Below are 18,671 nucleotides of genomic sequence, written 5' to 3'. Positions count from 1 at the left end.
TGGTTGATTGTTTTAGTTTTAAAATCAATACACTTTCCATTCTACAATCTACTTAACTAAAAAAAGAGTGTGAAAGTGTGTCAGTCATTGGCACTAGGATTGGGGTACATCATACTGTACACTTGAAAATTATTGCATTCTATTTCTTCTGGGGAAAAATCTACAAAATAAACAAGGGAGAAAAGTCTCCTTCCATTTCTTTCCCTTTGTGCTGTCAGCTGAGTTGGTTTAGTGAGTAGTTTTGCAAGACTTGTTTCACTTTGTTTTTGCACAAAGCTGCGCCTCTTACTTCAAACAAAAGGCAGCCAATTACTAACGTCTGGTTGCTAGGTGTGGCCTCCATTCAAACGCTATAAATTCAGAAGTCCAAGACTCCACTTCTGCAGTGAAACCTTCAGAGGAGACTCTCCCCAGTTCTCTGGAAGAAGGAAGAGAAAAAGGTACGTCTATGTGATTCTTTTAGTCAGCTTTGGTTTGCTTTAAAAACTTCTCATTACAATGTTAAATGTTACTGCTTCTGTGGGATTTCTGGCTAATTGCATCTAATAGACTTTGATAAATCTGTAGAATGACACTGGTTACTTATATTTTAGGAATCATAAATTGTTCTGTTTTGCCTTACTTAGTTAAGAAGTAAAGTTTGAAAACATGGTTAAGTTTGTTTAGTACTGGCTCATAGGACTGTTCTGAGTTACCATGGTAAAGAAAGAAAGAATGTGTTTTGCCTCTGGTAGCCTTAAAAGAATGTATTTCCTTTCCTCCTCCAAGGAATGTGAGTTTCCAAGAGCCACGTCTGTGCTTCTTTCGACACAAAAATTAGAGTGGGGAGTGGGTGACTGTGGGAAGCAGATGAACAGAGGGGTAGCAGTGGGCTGCAGGAAATGGTTTCATAACAGTAGGCCCATCATAATTTATTTTCCTCTTTTTAAAGAAAAACTAAATAGATTCAGATCTCAGAGTAGTAACCATGCACTTTCTAATTAACATTTGGAAATTAATGTTATGTTTACTCATGCAGATTAAAATAAGATGGTCTGCTTATTACTCATTTCACTTAAACAGGGTGTGGCCACATTCTTCTTCCTGTAATCTCTGTGTCATAGACAGGCTTTTCAAGTGCTGGTTTGAAAGCCTAGGGGGAAAGGAAACATTTCCTGGGTGGTGTCCCATATGTTATTCCATGGGAATGCCAATGAGGCCTTCTAAAAACTATTCTCCTTATCAACATCTTGATTGCAGAATGAGCTCATGACCGTGAAACTCCTGACAGAAGCACAAAGCAAATCTAAAGACTTTTTACTAGGATATATACTTTTACTAGAATATACATGGATATATTTGCAAAAGGGAGAGGTTATGAATCGTAACCATATTTCTAATTATTCTTTTTATGAATGTTCCATCAAGGATTTTCCTTGTAATTCATTTTAAATGCTAAATGCTCTGATTCCTAATTTTAATGCTAGCTGATTAAAGATAATGTGCTTTTCTTGCCTTGTTTATGCCTAAAATTATATGTGATCTTTGATAAAGCAATGTTCCCCTCTGTCCACAGGAATGCATTTTGGTAGCTGTAAGAGAAGGCATATTACAAATGATTTCAATGTGGTAAATTGTTGGTTTCGTAATTCTGAAATGGCCTCTCCCCCAGAAATTACATGATCACCCCAGTCCCAGGCGCTCCACTTCTGGAAGATATATAATTTTTCCTGATATTGACGATAATAACAATAAAGAAGTAGCTAACATTTCACTCTTATTAAATATTTGATCAATTAAAAAGTTGCAAAGGGTGATTTCTGATACGATGTTAGCTACCTGTGCTGGTTGTTCTTAATTGTTTCTACACCCATTAATTGATGACTTATATTTAAATATAACAACTTACCCAGGGGATTCGTTTTTTTCGGTCATGAACTTAAGCAGCTCTTTGAAGTAAAGTATTTTCTTTCCCTTTAAAATTGGATAGATTTTTATAAGAAAGATCAAAACAGTTTCCATTTATAGAGCTTATTCCTCATTGTGCTAATTTTTTTCACTTCCTTCTACTGGGGGTGAAATTTAATTTTGGGGCTTCAGAGATGCAAGTGACCTTAGACACCATTTATTCCAGTATTCTTATTTTACACCCTCTAGACATGTGAAATGTTCTCTTGAGGTCAGATTACAACTTGAAGAGAATCAAAGTATGGCCCAGAATCCTTCAGTTCTTACTTTTCTATCCTAGAGTGGTGGGTAGAAGATGTTTGTTAAGTTAATGTAGATTTATTTCCTAAGATATTAACAATGCTATATCATTTATCCATTCAATAATACTTACTAACATATTAAATACCAAGGATTTTGTCAGGGATTGAAGATAATAATGATTAGTGAAGCAATTCTCTGATATAATATGGTCCCTGTAAGGACTTTTCAACTGTACAAGGATGCAAAAGCTGTATTTCTTTCATAGAAAATGTACTTGGGATTCAGAACTTGATGTTTTCCAGCCTGGTGATTTGCTCAAGCATCAGCAGCCACAGCTCCTGGTCAGCCTTACAATCATGAAGGAAAGCATCTAGTACCCAACAGTGTACTGTTTTGCTATGCTTTATTATAAAATGGACTTTGTGTTAACATTACCGTATATCGATGCTATCTAACATGTTCTGAGTTCTGCTTAGGCTAAGCTGTGATGTGTAGTAGGTTAGTAGCATTTTGGAATTAATAGCATTTTCACCTTTACAATGCATCCATCAGGACATAGCCCCATAAGTCAAGGGGTATCTGTATAGTAGTACCGCCCTCACAGAATGTTCTATATAGATAGAAGAAATGAAAATACAGAATAGTGAAGTTAGTAGAAAGGTACAGCAAGATGCTTTGAGATGCTTTGAGAGAGCAGAGAAGGGCTCCAATCCAGTGCCAAACACCCAAATCCTGTTAAACTGCGTCCTCACTTTGCAGTAACAGTTAGTGAGGCAACGGGAAGTGGATGTGGAGGAGGAAGGAGCATCCCAGGCAAGGGAAACACCCTCCTTAAAAGTCTGGAGGCAAAACAGCTTTGAGTCTACCTTTCATAAAGTGCTCCTTCAGAGTCATGCCATTAGGTAGTCTGATTGCCTTCTCTCCAATGGCTGGCGTGGGAGGGACTTATGAAATACCTACTCGAGGAAAAGCTATGCATAAGGCAACACATTTAAAAATAAACACCCCAAGGCTGGGGTGAAACATTCCGTAGTCCTCATGGGTTGTTTGGTAATGAATCAGATTTATTAGCATGAGTTATTAAAAATAACATTGATCTATCTTTGGTGACTAATTTAAAAGTAAGTATAACACTTTGGAATTAAAAATCAGGGACTTATGTCTTGATTCATGTCCCTACTAGCCGGAAGACTGCCTGAAAATTGCACCCTATTTTGTCACATTGAAAATCAAGATAATGATGATGAGGCTGTTGTTTCATTCCAGTGTTAGTAGTTACTGCCTATCACCGCAGTAGTGTAATGGCTTCGCTTCTTACCAGGAAGGTGTGATAAATCACGGCACTCAGCTTTCTCTGTCACAGAGTCTAGGAGCCTCTCATGGGGCTGAGAAAGATGCAAAATAGAGACTCTCTTAGGACGCATAAATATACAAAAATTGCTTATCTTTTGAAAGCTACGCGTTTAACCACAGGTAAGCTGAGAGTGGTGCACAGTGCATAGTCACAAAATGTCATTAATTAGAAGAAAGATGGAATATTATTAATTTCCACAGGTCAGCCAAGGTATAAATGGTCAATTTCATCTTCTAAGTCACTAATGCTAAGCCCTGAGATAAACTCGAATTTTGAGCTCATTGGAAGCCAGTTGAAGTATATAATTATCTAAACTGAGTCAATAGAATAGGCTCTTGAAAACCTAGCACAGCATCTAAATATAATAAAATAGACAAAAATTAAAATATTTTGTAACTCATGAGAGTTGTCTGGCTCTTGGGTATTCAGTAGGCCAAATAGCTTAGCAATGAAATTTAGCCAAATTGAGATTTGCTGTGATGTTTGTGGACTGTGTTAACGATTTTTCGGAAGTTCTGTAGTAACATATAATTGGCTTTGAGCACTCACCTAGCAACACATGATACCAGTTGCTTTCTTCAGAGCAGTTCCTTACATCCTGCCGTGATCCTTGAGTCTTTGCTTTGTGGAGAGCCAGTGAACGTCATGGACTGACTTGAGATCCCGTTTTCCTCTTATTGCTTTCCTGAAGAAGGTTATTCTGGCTACTTTCCATTTGTAGACATCTGAAAGCTTCAGACTAAAATATAAGCACTCAGAAGATTTAAGTCACAAAGCTATACCCCTGGGAACAGGCTCTTGTGTCAAATAAATTACTCAAACCCCTTAGTTTTGTTATTTTTGTGTTAGGTAATTAATATGACATGCCATGATTTTCCTAGGTGTTCTTATTTTTTTTTTGTTTTAAGAAAGTGATGCATTATGCAAATTAGATTTTTAGTGAAGTGAACTTTTCATAAAATGTATTTTAAAGTTATCAGACTTTCAATAGTACCATTGACGATATTCTTAATGTCAGCTTTGCTCCCTTTTGAAGTTTTTCTTTTCTAACTGAAAAGCGTGGAATTACTGAAAATGTTTTATAAATGATAGGACCGTACTTAAAATCACCAGTCCTGTCACATATTTTGAGGATTCTATTGTAATAAAGGATTGAAGGAGATGAGGAAAATGGAGACTTCAAAGATTTGAAACTTGGCCAGAATTGCTATGAAGTTTTGGGTGAGCCAATACAGCAACTGGGGTCTGAAACTCTGTGTAGCAACAGCAATTGCACCACAAGGACGTAATAGGAAGGAAAACCTTGTGCAAAATTGTTCAACAAGACTTTAGGAAGCAACTTTTTTTTTTATTTTGTATTTTTTTTTGACAGGCAGAGTTAGACAGTGAGAGAGAGAGACAGAGAGAAAGGTCTTCCTTCTGTTGGTTCACCCCCCAAATGGCCGCTATGGCCGGTGCGCTGCACTGATCTAAAGCCAGAAGCCAGGTGCTTCCTCCTGGTCTCCCATGCGGGTGCAGGGCCCAAGGACTTGAGCCATCCTCCACTGCCTACCTGTGCCACAGCAGAGAGCTGGACTGGAAGAGGAGCAACCGGGACAGAATCCGGCGCCCCAACCAGGACTAGAACCCTGGGGTGCCCGTGCCGCAGGCGGAGGACTAGCCAAGTGAGCTGCTGCGCTGGCCAGGAAGCAACTTTAAATATATTGACCACTGGAGAGATGAGTATACTATAAGTGAAAGCACAGCATGTTAGTTCTCACATGTGACAGGGTAGTAACTTAAACAATCTCCATGGTAATTATGTGAAGGTAGCTTTTGCCTTGTGTATTCTTTTCTTCAAATATTCATCTCATTATCTGTTACTATTGTCATTTTTCAGCAAGTGTAGATTGGAATATTTCGCACATGTTATTACGGAATCAGGTTATGGGTTTTACTCTGTAAGTTATTTAGCTTCATGTCACTGCCAAGATCATCTTTCCAACCTCCCTCAGCGTATTTGTGATAGTCATCTCTGAAGAGAAGAAACAGAAGGGGACAGAAAGATGGGTTAGTGTAGACCTTGAGCATGGACTCCTAAAAACCCAATCTCAGACCAAGATTATTGATACCTTTTTTTTGTTGGAGAAAAAGAACACATTTAATACACGTCAGTTTTTAAAAGTATTCACATTTCATTAAATAAAAAAAATTGTCCGACTGTAACAGCCATGTCAGAGATTTCCTTTAAGCTAGAGTTTTTCAGAAGGCCATGCATGTTGTAACTTTACCCCAATGCTTCCTGTTAGAACTAAACACCTGTGTAAAATAATCCCCTTCTGTTCATTTTTTTTTGATGGGTGTGTATGTATGTGCTGGGTGGTAAAACATGCAGGACTAGATCAGTTGGAATAGACGCAAGGATAGCAATGACTCCAAATGCTGAAAGAAGTCTAACCCAAGGAATGGAAAAGAAATCTGAATTATTTGGGAAGAAACATATGGATTGAGTTTTGAGTCTGACTACTCAATTCTTTTTTTCACCTGTCATTTTACTTTATAACGTAAAGATTATGCTTTTGCTCTCTTTTTTCTTTTTGTATAGGCTTTTTTTATTCCAACATAGAATCTCAAATGGCCTACTAACTGGCCTCTAATCTTCCCTCTTGCCCATCTCTTAATCATTCTCCTTGTTATGGGGTGAATGATCTTTCTGGAAGGTACATGGAATCACACCACCTTCTTTCTAATAGTCCTTTAATGTTTGCTCAACACATACGTTTAACTTCTTTGTTCAAACTTCTGCCAATATTTCTTGTTCCAAGAAAGTTTTCTCAGCTTCCCATATATGAGCTTCTCTTTAAATTTTTCTGCCAGGTTAATTCTGACTCCTTTCAAGAGAGGCCCAATCAGTCTCTGAAAAATTTGCTTAGCCTTTGTGTTTTCCCATGGAGCAGACACACCAACTCTAGGTTCCCTGGAGCCTATGGTGGTGGTTCAGGTACTTGGCTTCCAGTGGGTGGTCTGTAAATTGAGAACAGTGAAGGGAGTCACCAACTCCTCTATTCAGCCAATCTGCTTATTTACATTGTAGAAGGCATCTGATCCCTTAAGGTTAGGACTGAACATCCCAAGAAACAGCCCACTTTCTGAATGGAGGCTATGCGTTTCTTTTTAAGGGTAAACCCCTCTTTAAAAAAATAAATACACCTCGTAATTTATTAGGCTGCTAAAGGTAACTCTGTCAAGAAAGCACTAGACTACTCTGCAATGCCATGTCTCATGTATGTCGTGTTTGTTTTTAATGGGTTTATTTTGTGAAAACTTCTATCCATTTTCTTTTCAGACTCCTTTAAAAATGGCAATGGTATCAGAATTCCTCAAGCAGGCCTGGTTTATTGACAATGAAGAACAGGACTATATTGTAAGTAGAGGAACATTAAAAGGATTTAGTGATGATATTAACTTAGAAATGAGTATTAGTGAATGGACATTAATTCATTTCTCTCTCATCCACAGAACACCGTGAAAACATACAAAGGAGGACCTGGATCAGCAGTGAGTCCCTATCCTGCCTTCAATCCATCCTCGGATGTTGCTGCCTTGCACCAAGCAATAATGGTTAAAGGTAGTTGTGCTTCCTCTACACAGTCCTCTCCTAGACGTTTCAGGGTGGCTATTTGAATGACTATTGAAAACAGACATGCGCAGTGGGAGGAGTCTGCTTCATTTCGCAGAGAAAAAGACTTTTTCATCCAATGAAGCTGTCTTTTTCTCCTTAGTACTTGAGAAATTTTGGTCAAATCAGTGGAATCCCTATTGCTGCAAGAGGACATCCTACATTTCTAGTAGAAACTCAGTATTGATATCAGCACCTCTGTTCACACTTATGGTTTGAACTAAGAACAGAAACTGAATCACTGAGGTCCAGAACAACTAATCGGTTCTCCCTTTCTCATCCAAGTGAATACAAAGTCATCCCAAATGCTTCCTTTGATAGAGCTTAGCATCTATTTCCTGGTCCGATATAATTTATATTACTTAGTTTATTAAGATCTTCACTTATTGATATTGACAATGAATCGTTTTATGCCAATTGTTGATGATGAAGAAATTGTAAATTCTGGTGGTCCTTCGTGTTCAGGTGTGGATGAAGCAACCATCATTGACATTCTAACTAAGAGAAATAACGCACAGCGCCAGCAGATCAAAGCAGCATACCTCCAGGAAAAAGGAAAGGTATGTTAGCTTGGTAAATTTAGATATTAATTTTGCTCATAATTATCCTTAAATATGAATTCTGAAACACAGCTACCTAATTCTTTCAGTTGTAACCTGTTTTTCCATTGTATCCATGAGTTGGTTGGCGTATTTATCCACTTTGTTGTACTGCATTAAATCTAGCCATTTTACTGGTTTCATACATTGGTGTGCTTGGTATAAATTCTTTGGTATAAATTCTTTGCAGAAGTGATATTCTGTATTTGTGAAAACCATTAATTTGAATACAGTAAACATTAAGATTACTACTGGCAACAAGGAGTATGTTTTGATTGAAATGTAACTTCTGTTCAAATTTAAAATGAGCTCTATATTACTTAACTATAAAATTTATATATAGCTAGCCATTAAAATTTACCTTTATATATTTTATACCAAATATAGACTTGTTTGAAAGCAATGCAATTAGAAAAGTATGCATGTCATTGTCTGATTATAGTACTTATTTGAATAGTGTCAGACCTCAAAAGCTGGAAAAACTATTGATGCTTTATTTTTAAGGGATTCTTAGTATTTTTTTCTGTTACTGCTCAGTTTCCCATGTTTTGTGTTTTGTGATTTTTTTCCCTATATAATAAGATTGAGGATCCTATCCTTTAGTATTTTATCAATGAATTCAATAAATTTCTTTCTAATCCCTCTGGATTGAAGATTAAGATAATATTCCTAAATATCTGATATACTTTTACATGCATGAAGGGAGAAGCACCAAAAGATGGTTGAGTTTAGGGATCAGTAGTAAGAGGTCCGAAAGACCAGGTCATACCATGTTGTTTTATCACCTAGCACAGTACTCATGAGATGGTCTGAATCTGCTCGTTTTTACAGCCTCTAGATGAAGTTTTGAAGAAGGCCCTTACAGGTCACCTTGAGGAAGTTGTGCTGGCTCTGCTAAAAACCCCAGCCCAGTTTGATGCTGATGAACTGCGTGCTGCCATGAAGGTAAATCACCCAATTTGAGCAAAACTCTTCCTCAAGAAAATGTCTGGGTTAAGTCTGCTTATGCTCCTTAATGCAATTTTCAAGCTCTAACCCAGTGTCTTTAAAAAGGGAAATTCACTGAATGAATAAATTGAAAATTAAAATAATTATTATATACATGGGAAAAAATTGGCACGATATGCTCTTTGAAATGTCACTTATGAATCAAATGCCTGCTTTTAAACAACTTTTTTTAAAAAAATTACTTGAAACAGAGCAAATGAGACAGAGAAACAGAGAGCTCACATCTACTGGTTCACTCGCCAAAAGTCCACAATAACTACAGCTGGCTGGGCCTATCTGAAGCCAGGCACTGGGCATGCAATCTGGGTATCCCATGCAATCTGGGCACCCCATTGGGCCATCATCTGCCTCTCCCAAAGGACTGCATTAGCAGGAGGCTGGAACTGAGAGCAGAGCTGGGACTCTGAAGCAGGCACTGTAATATGGGATGTGGGTAACTCAATTGGTGGCTTACTCACCGTGCCAAATATTCACCCCGTAATACCTGCAATATCACATCTTTATCCCAAATATTGACTGTAAAACAATTTTGTTTGAGAGCAATATAATAAATGTAGCTTATTAAAATTATTGAATGTTGTGGGTGAAATATACTAAATGACAGATTCAACAAATTTTGGGAGGCAACTTGTTGATCATCTTGAATGGAGATTTTTCTACAATTCTTTCTTTCATCTTTTCCAATTCAGGGCCTTGGAACTGATGAAGACACTCTGATTGAAATTTTGGCCTCAAGAAATAACAAAGAAATTAGAGAAATTAACAGAGTCTACAGAGAGGGTACGTTGTCATGTTCAACCATCCAATTGCTCTAGTTAGAAAGAAAATCTGATATCCTTTCTTCAAGCTCAACGTGACTGCTAAGCTCAATTGTGAATGCGGACTCTGAGAACTCAACGTGTTGAAGTATTTCATTAGTGGTTGGCACATGTCTGCAGAATACATACACTTTTACTAGTCAGTATTCAAGTTGCTAGGGTGCTGACAAGGGAGCCAGTGTCTCAACCCACATCAAGCTTGCTCTTTAATAGGAAATGTCCCTCTAGGACAAATAGTCACATACTTCAATTCATCACATTGCCTTTAAAGAACTTTCTAGAAGTGTGTTCTGTTATTCTGAAATTATTTCATAAAGATATTCTGCTGGCTTTTATTCTAAAAAAAATATGCCAGCAACAAGAACCACCAAACAAAATCTCCTACACTGGTCTTTGAAAAGGTTAAAAACAAAACAAAACAAGTAGCTAGGTGCTTGTAATTATCTGTTGGAAAACTCCCTTTTATCATAATGAACATGAGTGATTCACTTCCTCTTTACCTCTGGTTAGATCTGTGGGGTGAAGGGTGTGTCATGGCTCATTTTATCTACTTAATGAAACATCTTATTTAAATGACATGCCCAGCACTGAAAAGAGAGTGTCTGCAAGTCTTACTGTTTTCTTTCTCTACAGTTCCTCTGAGCCTCTGCACTTTTGCTGCCCCGACCAAACTCATGGCACAATAGAGGATCCTTCTGCTTGATCCTCATGCTAGGCACAGGGAATAGAATACTCTCACATCTTGTTGTCAGAACAACTTATGAAGAAAAAAAAGGAAGCTTTTAACCTCATTTTCTATCATTTTTGACTCATTGCCATTGTTTATCATAATTCTATGATACTTATCAATAGGGGCAATACTATGAGTTTGTTTGATAAAATACAGTTTATAAAAGTGAATATCCATATTTCTATATCATAGCAATATACAGTCCAGTGATAGCTCATTAAATTGCCCTGTTTCTAGTCAATTAATACTTTTGGTTAATTTTTTTCAGTTAAAGCATTATTTTATACAGTTAAGAAAGGGTGTTTAGATAGAGTTTTATATATAAATGCATACAAACACTGCTTACATGTCTGTGTATCATTAAAGTATGTTACACAATAAAACATTTATAATTTTTAAAGTAAATACGTAATTTATGCCCAAGCAAATAACTTTGTCTCATTCTTTTAAACAAGTGTTCTATTCATCCTGTTGCTTAAATTCTGTTATGTTTTATTTTAGAAATAATTGATAATGTACACGTTCTTATTAGTAAAGGTTTTATGACTGTAGGCTTTCATTCACAGTTTTATACAAATTGTCTTCATTGCCCTATAGGAAATAAATTTGATGATCCAAAATTTCACCTGCTCTAATTTCTCTATTTTTAATTAATTAATTAAGCAAGTAAGTAATTTGAGAAGCAGAAAGAGATACACAGATAGAGAGAGAAATAGAGACAAACACAGAGAGAGCTCCTATCAGCTGAGGTTTACTCCCCAAATGTTCCTAATTGTAAAGGCTGGACTAGGCCAAAACTAGAAGAAGGGAACACAACCCAGACATCACAGGTGGACTGCAGGGACCTAATTACTTGAGCCATCACCTGCTACCACTCAGGGTGTGCATTAGCAGGAAACTAGAATCAGGAGCAGAGTCAGGAATTGAATCCAGGCACACTGATAAGGGATGAGAATATCTTAACCACTAGACCGAATGTGCATTCCTAATATCTCTAGTTTCACAAAAATATAATATTTTGAAATGTGTTCCATGAGTCAATGAACACTGTGGCTTTGTAAATTGTGAGTATATAGAGATGTCAGATGTTATTGTTATTATTATACTGTACTATTGGTAGTATACTGCAAAATCTACTGTTCTTATTTCTCAGAACTGAAGAGAGATCTGGCCAAAGACATTGCCTCCGATACGTCTGGAGATTTTCAGAAAGCGTTGCTTTCCCTTGCTAAGGTATTACTCAAAACCCTCAGGAAATGCCTCTTCTTTAATGAATAACAAAATCATGGATTAATCTAAGATTTTTATTCTTTTAGTCCTTTTAAGTGTAACCATCAATTTACTCTCTACGTCTATGAGTTCAATTTTTTTACATGCCACACAGAAGTGTGGTATTTGTCACTCTCTGTCTGGCTTATTTCACTTACCGTATTGTCCCTCGAGTTCGTCCAGTGACAAGACTTCATTCTGACTCTCTTTCCCTCAACTAGTATTATTTATCTGATTGAAGGAAACCGTGTGATTACCTGCTACAAAAGAGCTTACAATAGGATGGAATATTTTTCAGGGTGACCGTTCTGAAGATTTTGGTGTGAACGAAGACTTGGCTGATACGGATGCCAGGGTAAGCGAGTGCTCAGAAAATATTTTCTCGAGTTGATCTTGCTATTATGTGGTGTCATCATTTGATGCCATCCATATGAAAGCAAATCTCTGATCCTTTCAGAGTCCAGTCACACCCTAGTGTTCACTTTCTAAATGAGGCACAGCTTCCTGTAGCCCAGGAGAGGAAAACACAGTCTTTATGCTGTCAATAAATTGCATTATTCATAAAGCCAGAGAGGATTGAAAGACAACAATAACAGTTGATTTGTCACCCCAGGAGTTGTTTTGCTGAGAAAACCCTCAATTTTCATTTTATCAAGTATTAGAAAGGGGAAAGTCATATTTCTTAAGTGAAGTGGAAGGAAGGAGTAAACACAGATAGTGTTCTATTAACCATATTCATTGAAATGCTTTATAGATGTATAGTGTCAAAATATTATTTCAGGGATATTAAATAGTGTAGAATAAATTATGATACCATACTTATAGCCTTCAAATACAATATTAAATGTCATTTAAGTAAAGATATATATTTATATAAAAGAGAGATCAGTTCATTGGCAATATTAGAAAAATAATCCTATTTTCAGGCCTAGAATTTTTACTGTTTTGAAGAAACACACAAGCATTATCTGTATTATGCTTTCTTCATGGAATGAGGTTCTCTAAATGGGTCCATCTCGGTGAGTCAGTAGGGATACACTCTCATTTGTCCCCCCCATCCCCTGCACTGTACCAGCATATTATCTTGCACATACTAGGCACTAATTAACTTGTTGTTGAATAAATGCGCACAGATCAGTTTTCTTGAAAAGTCCAAAATAACTTTTATAGCCATCAGAATTTTGAATCATTTTATTATTAAACTGAAAATAAAAACAAAAGTTAACATTTGCATAATTGCTCATAATAAAAAACTGTTTTTATCTGCTTGTGACATTTCTGAATTTGCTTTCCATTTTAAGACTATCAGGGCTCTTATATGTGTATTTATAAAGGTTTCATGGATTAGTGTGACCCAGGAGGATGACAATAATTAACATTTCAAAGTTAGAAGAGCACGCTTATGACAATAGACCAGAAATGATCTTTTCCATGTATAAAAGAGAACAATCTGTAGTTTAGTAAGTTTAAATTATTTCCCAAGATTGCACAGCTTTTAAATTTAAATCCAGAAATTCTGATGTCAAAATAAAAGATCTAGCTACTGGTTGAATTATTGATTTGTAAGTATTATTTACCATTAATTACTCTGAACAAGAAAGAGTGAAAAAAAAAACTCTTTGTATAAAATCCCTTGGAGGTATCCTTATGTAGAAAATAATCTTAAAGCAATGTAGTTCAGCAAATATTTATTCTGCAAACATATACTCAGTGTCTAGTATTTAAAAGGTGCTTTGAGAGATACCATGGAAGATACTTGACAAAATAAGGACCCTGTCTTTAAGGAGCATGCAGTCTTAATGTTGCTATTCTGATCATATCGTGCCCAAAGCAGCTGCCTAGAAGAACTTGGAGATCTCACATCCTTGTGCGGATAGTTAAGTATATACTTTTGTTTCTTGACAGGCTTTATATGAAGCAGGAGAAAGGAGGAAGGGGGCGGATGTGAATGTGTTCACTACCATTCTCACCACCAGAAGCTATCTCCATCTTCGCAGAGGTAACGAGAGGAAAAAAAAAAAAAAAAGCAGTTCAGGGACCTACTTACCTACTTACAGAGGATGCAGTTTTATATGTTGGAGACTAATAAGAGAAAGGAAGGGGGAAAATGTTACTCAGTGTCACTCCTGAAATGAATGAGTATGGAGCCCCTGATCTATTACTGCTGTTTGTGTGTGTCCAACTTTGTACATCTACCATCTGATATTATTGGAAACACATTTTGGGTGATTAAATTGTGTTTGCCCAAAACAGTAGGTGTGGCATAGGTGTGATAAAAGACAAATGTACAGCACAATACATGGAATTATAATGAAGAAAAATCTATGTAAGGGCTCTAGCAAAACAAGAAAAAAAAACAAAAACAAATTGTGGGCTTTGAACACATGATTTAACTCTGAGCCTCCTGGAAGCCAAGGCAAAGGGAAAGCCATGATGGTCACTTAAAGTTCATTATCTTATATTAGCACACTGATTTCTAATGTTAAAAGAAATTTACTGCACAGTTCTTTATATAAGTGCTGAGGCACTTAGCATTGCCGTAGTAACAACCATTATGGTTGTCAATTACCTGCCACTTTTAATAACTGTCAAAACTGACAAACATTCCCTTGAAATATGCAGAAGCACTCATCTGTCCAGGTTAGTTACATTCCTAGGAGAGGATAAAGTATTCATATTATGCTGAGTTGTATAAATATCTTTAAAAAGTGTGGATCAAGCAAGCCTGATCCACAGGGAATTCTTTAAATCAGTTGCTGTGCTTTTTGTAAAGTTTGCTGAAGAATACCATGTGTTGTACATCTGTTAGTTTAAATGTAATATTCAGTGTTTCAGAAATACAGCAAGTACAGCCAGCACGACATGAACAAAGTTCTGGACCTGGAGCTGAAAGGTGACATTGAGAAATGCCTCACAGCCATCGGTATGTAGTGCTGGGGCTGGAAGAGCTTTCTAACTATGACGTTCTTAATAACAGCATACAGTACTATTCCTCTTATAAAACTATGGCGAAGTAGATTGCATTTACTCTGTACCTGCTTATGCCAAGAACACGCCAAGCTAGGCACAACACAGGGAATTCAGAATGACCATTAACAGTATGGGATTTGGAATAGGTAAGTGTACATTCAAGACCTGGTCTGTCACTTTTTGGTTGTATGATCTTGGGCAAGTCCAGGAGAGTCTACTCAATAGGTCTGAGCTGACTTTTGAAAACCTATATATTTTTAAGATCTCCTAGGTTATTCATCAAGTGGGGGACCTATGTTGTCACATGGGATTTCTCGATCATTATAATGGGTGTGAATCCCTGGGGAACTGTCCAAATGCAGATTCTGGTTGAATAGCTCTGTGCTGAGCTTGGATTCTGCATTTCTAACAAGTACACAGCTGATGCTAGTGCTGCTGGTACCTATATCCCACTTTGAGTAGCAAGATATAAAAATGTGCTGGTATTTTATTTGAGTACTATCATATTTAAAGCTATTCTACTCCAGAGTACTTTTAATAAATAAAAGTTTAATTAAAGTTTAATAAAAATAAAGTTTAATAAAAGTGTTCTTATTAAAACATAAGGAAAATTTATTGGTTTGTATGGCCTTTCATACCTACTAGTGCTCCTATTTCAAAGGAGAATAAATTCAAAACAGCTGTAATGATTGGATTTGCTTTTTGGATGGATTTAACATTATAGGCAGTAAATGATAGTTGTCAGGGGAAAGGATACTCAAAACCACACCCAGCATCACAAATATTCTCCACTTAGCCATATGTCCCATGTTGGGAGGGGGGAGTTGAGGAGCAGTGCTTGGCAAAGCTGTCATTCATGTTTCTTTCATATGCAAATTTCTTCTTTTGTGGTAAACGCATAAACTAGAATGTGCTTTTCTTACAGTGCAGTGTGCCACATGCAAACCAGCTTACTTTGCTGAGAAGCTCTATCAGGCCATGAAGGTACCATTCTACTTATTACTGTATGCAGAGAGATGCTTATTGCGTTTGAAAACCACACATTTAATCCCTTCCCATCAAAGGGAATCCTTGTCCCATTGGATGTAGGAGGTAATATGCCACCTATTAGAATAAATTTCTTTTGTATTTGGTGCATTTTTTAGTAGGTGAGAGTGTCGAGTGAGCTTGATAACAGTTTATAGCTGACATGACTTAAATCCCTCATCACAAAAGCCACGGTGACATACTTTCTCTATTAGCGTGTGATTTTAGTAAACTGTTTCTACTTGGGTTGTGAGTTTCATAATGTTCACTTCCTAAGTTTCACTTGTCCTTTTTTATGATGCTATCTTTCATCCCACAGACTGTTTAAAATGTCATTCCATAATTACAGAAGTAGAAAATGTTATTAAGATATAAGACATATTTGAGAAATATCATTCAACTATTTCACTTAACTATCTAACTAACTTGTATGGTATAGTATAGCATGTAGACCAAATGAAGTTATAAAATTGTTTTTGTTTTCTTTTGCACTTGCAGAAGGAGACTTTCAGAGAGAGAGAGAAAGAGAGAAAGATCTAAGCACTCAAATTAAGGAATCCCTATGAAATGAGATGTAGTGTTACAAAGCAGTACAATTGTTGCCTAATGTGATATTTAGATGGGTAATGATAAATCCCTGATACTATGGGAGAGCAAAGAGGAACATGTGTCCTAGTCTTTGAAAATTGATGTCATCTTCCCTTCAGTTAATCTAAGACCTAAAATATGAGTAGGGATGAACAGCAAGGTTGGTACAATAACATAAAAACAACATAAACACAAGTCTGAAGGTACAGGGTAGCATACCCTTTCTAGGTAAAGATGAAATTAGAGTGATGGGGCACAGTGGACAATATTGTAGAATTAGGCAGGACATTGTAAGTCTTGATGAAAAATTAGTGCTTATCCTAAGAGCAACAGAGGACTACTCAAGTGTTTTAATAGATGAACTGAGATCAGCTTTACAATTTCAGAAGTTCACTTCATTTTTAAGTAATTATGAGTTATTTTAGACAAGAAAAACTGGATGATGGGAGAACAATAGGAGATTGTGAAAGCTCTCTGTACCTACTAGTAATGCAGCAGTTTTTCATCATTTCATTACCTACTTGTATACTGTGTGTGTGCTTGTGTGGGTGTGTATGTGTGTGTACTCATGTGGAGTTAGTTTTTTTATAGAAATTATATGGAAAAGTATGAAGGAGCTTCACTCTGAAATCACGTTCTTTAAGGAAAATGTTTCTGGTGTGAGAGACACTTGCCACCATTTGTGTCACACAGGGTGCTGGAACTCGCCATAAGGCATTAATCAGGATCATGGTTTCCCGTTCTGAAGTCGACATGAATGATATCAAAGCATTCTATCAGAAGAAGTATGGTGTGTCTCTTTGCCAAGCCATCCTGGTAAGCTGTTGTTTTCGTAATGTCACTGTCACAAATCAAAGTTCTGTTTTGAGACATCTTCAAAGAGCTGAGTTCCTGTATTTGTAAATGTCATATATAAGATTGATTCAATATATGAAGGGGAATACTTTAAAAGTAAAACAAACAACACCCTACTAGTGATTTGTCTATTGGAAAGCCAGGTACATTGCTCAACCAAAATAATGGAAATGGGTAGTTTCCCACGAATAAATTTAACCACCAACATAGTTTTAGAGCTTTTGCTAGTATAAGTGGGCATCATAATTTATTTTGTAAAGGACAATGGTAAGAGGGTTAGCAAGTTATTATTTAAGGTATTTCTTAATGTTGTAACATGAAGAATGTTTAAAATATATGTTCAGGTTAGTTCATTAGAATATTGAAAAATAAGAGAAAAAAGGGTTTTAAACATTAAAATATAGATAAGTAGATAAGTATTTAAATTCACTTTACTACTTGTATTGGATAACAAAAAATAAGAAAAATATAAGAAAAAAATAAGAAAAAATGAAAATATTGTAGGTTTAAAATTCTCTTTCTGGTAAGTGGATCAAAAGTTTTCTCATATATGATATAAGATTGGGTTGTGTTATAATTATTCAATTCTATGTAATATTATATTATTTTATATTATTTTCATTCCTTAAAAATATTTGCTCTAATATGCACTTGATCTTTCCCAAAAGACTGAGAAGTGAAATATTTGCTCTATTATAAAGCATACTTAATTCAGGGAAATTTATAATCTGAAACTTAAAAGCTATACTTTTATGTACAACAATCCAGATATTTCAGTTATCTGCTCCATATATTATTTAATTAAATAAACAGTATTTATATCAAAGATCACATATCATTGCTATGCTACAGCATGTGATCTTATCTACAATTAAATCTACAAATATAATATTTGTTTTATAGTTACGGCAATCTTGTATTGATTACAATCTGGGCTTGCACATTCATTGTCCTCCATCTTTGCATCAACAGGATGAAACCAAAGGAGACTATGAAAAGATCCTGGTGGCTCTTTGTGGAGGAAACTAACCATACCTTTGAGGGTCTGAAATATTATGATCAGAAGACTTTCTATTCATATCTTTTCATTGTATAACATAGGCAGTTATCTTTCTGAAAAATATAGCCTATAAATCATTTTTATCACAACTCTGTGTAATAGAGATAAGCTTGTTTTTTTTTAGAAAATATGTTTACCCTGATGATAAAATCTCATAAAGAAGTTGTTCTAGTAACATTGCCTGAGAAAACCGTTGTGTAGCTTAAAATAAAATGATGTTATAAAACACTTGGTGTGCAATTTTTTTTGTATTCTATATTTACTGTCACATATCAGAAAAACATATGATATTTGTCCTTTTGGGACTGGCTTATTTCACTAAACATAATGGTTTCCAGTTGTATTCATTTTATTGCAAAAGATAGGATTTCATTCTTTTTTATGGCTAAATAGTATTCCATAGAGTATATATACCACATTTTCTTTACTCAGTCATCAATTGATGGACCTCTGAGTGGATTCCATATCTTAACTGTTGTGAATTGAGTGTAATAAACAGATAACTCTTTCATATGCTAATTTCATTTCATTTGGGTAAATTCCTAG

At 36.0% G+C, this 18,671-nt stretch overlaps 1 protein-coding gene across 1 annotated transcript; it reads left to right on the top strand.

Moving 5' to 3' along the window:
- Positions 1-419: 419 nt before the first annotated feature.
- ANXA1 (annexin A1) lies at positions 420-18,348 on the top strand. The gene is given in 13 exon segments (NM_001171152.1): positions 420-440; positions 6,870-6,947; positions 7,043-7,151; positions 7,668-7,762; positions 8,633-8,746; positions 9,499-9,589; positions 11,511-11,590; positions 11,925-11,981; positions 13,532-13,625; positions 14,454-14,549; positions 15,522-15,580; positions 16,904-17,026; positions 18,038-18,348. Coding segments are annotated over 12 exon segments (1,041 nt in total). The 5' UTR covers positions 420-440; positions 6,870-6,881; the 3' UTR covers positions 18,095-18,348.
- The last annotated feature ends 323 nt before the right edge of the window (positions 18,349-18,671 follow it).

The sequence above is a fragment of the Oryctolagus cuniculus genome, chromosome 1 (assembly GCF_051225735.1).
Source record: "Oryctolagus cuniculus isolate XC-2025 breed Fujian yellow rabbit chromosome 1, ASM5122573v1, whole genome shotgun sequence".
Lineage (NCBI taxonomy): Eukaryota > Metazoa > Chordata > Mammalia > Lagomorpha > Leporidae > Oryctolagus > Oryctolagus cuniculus.
The sequence above is the reverse complement of the archived record's forward strand: the minus strand, read 5'-3'. Positions and strand labels throughout refer to the sequence as shown.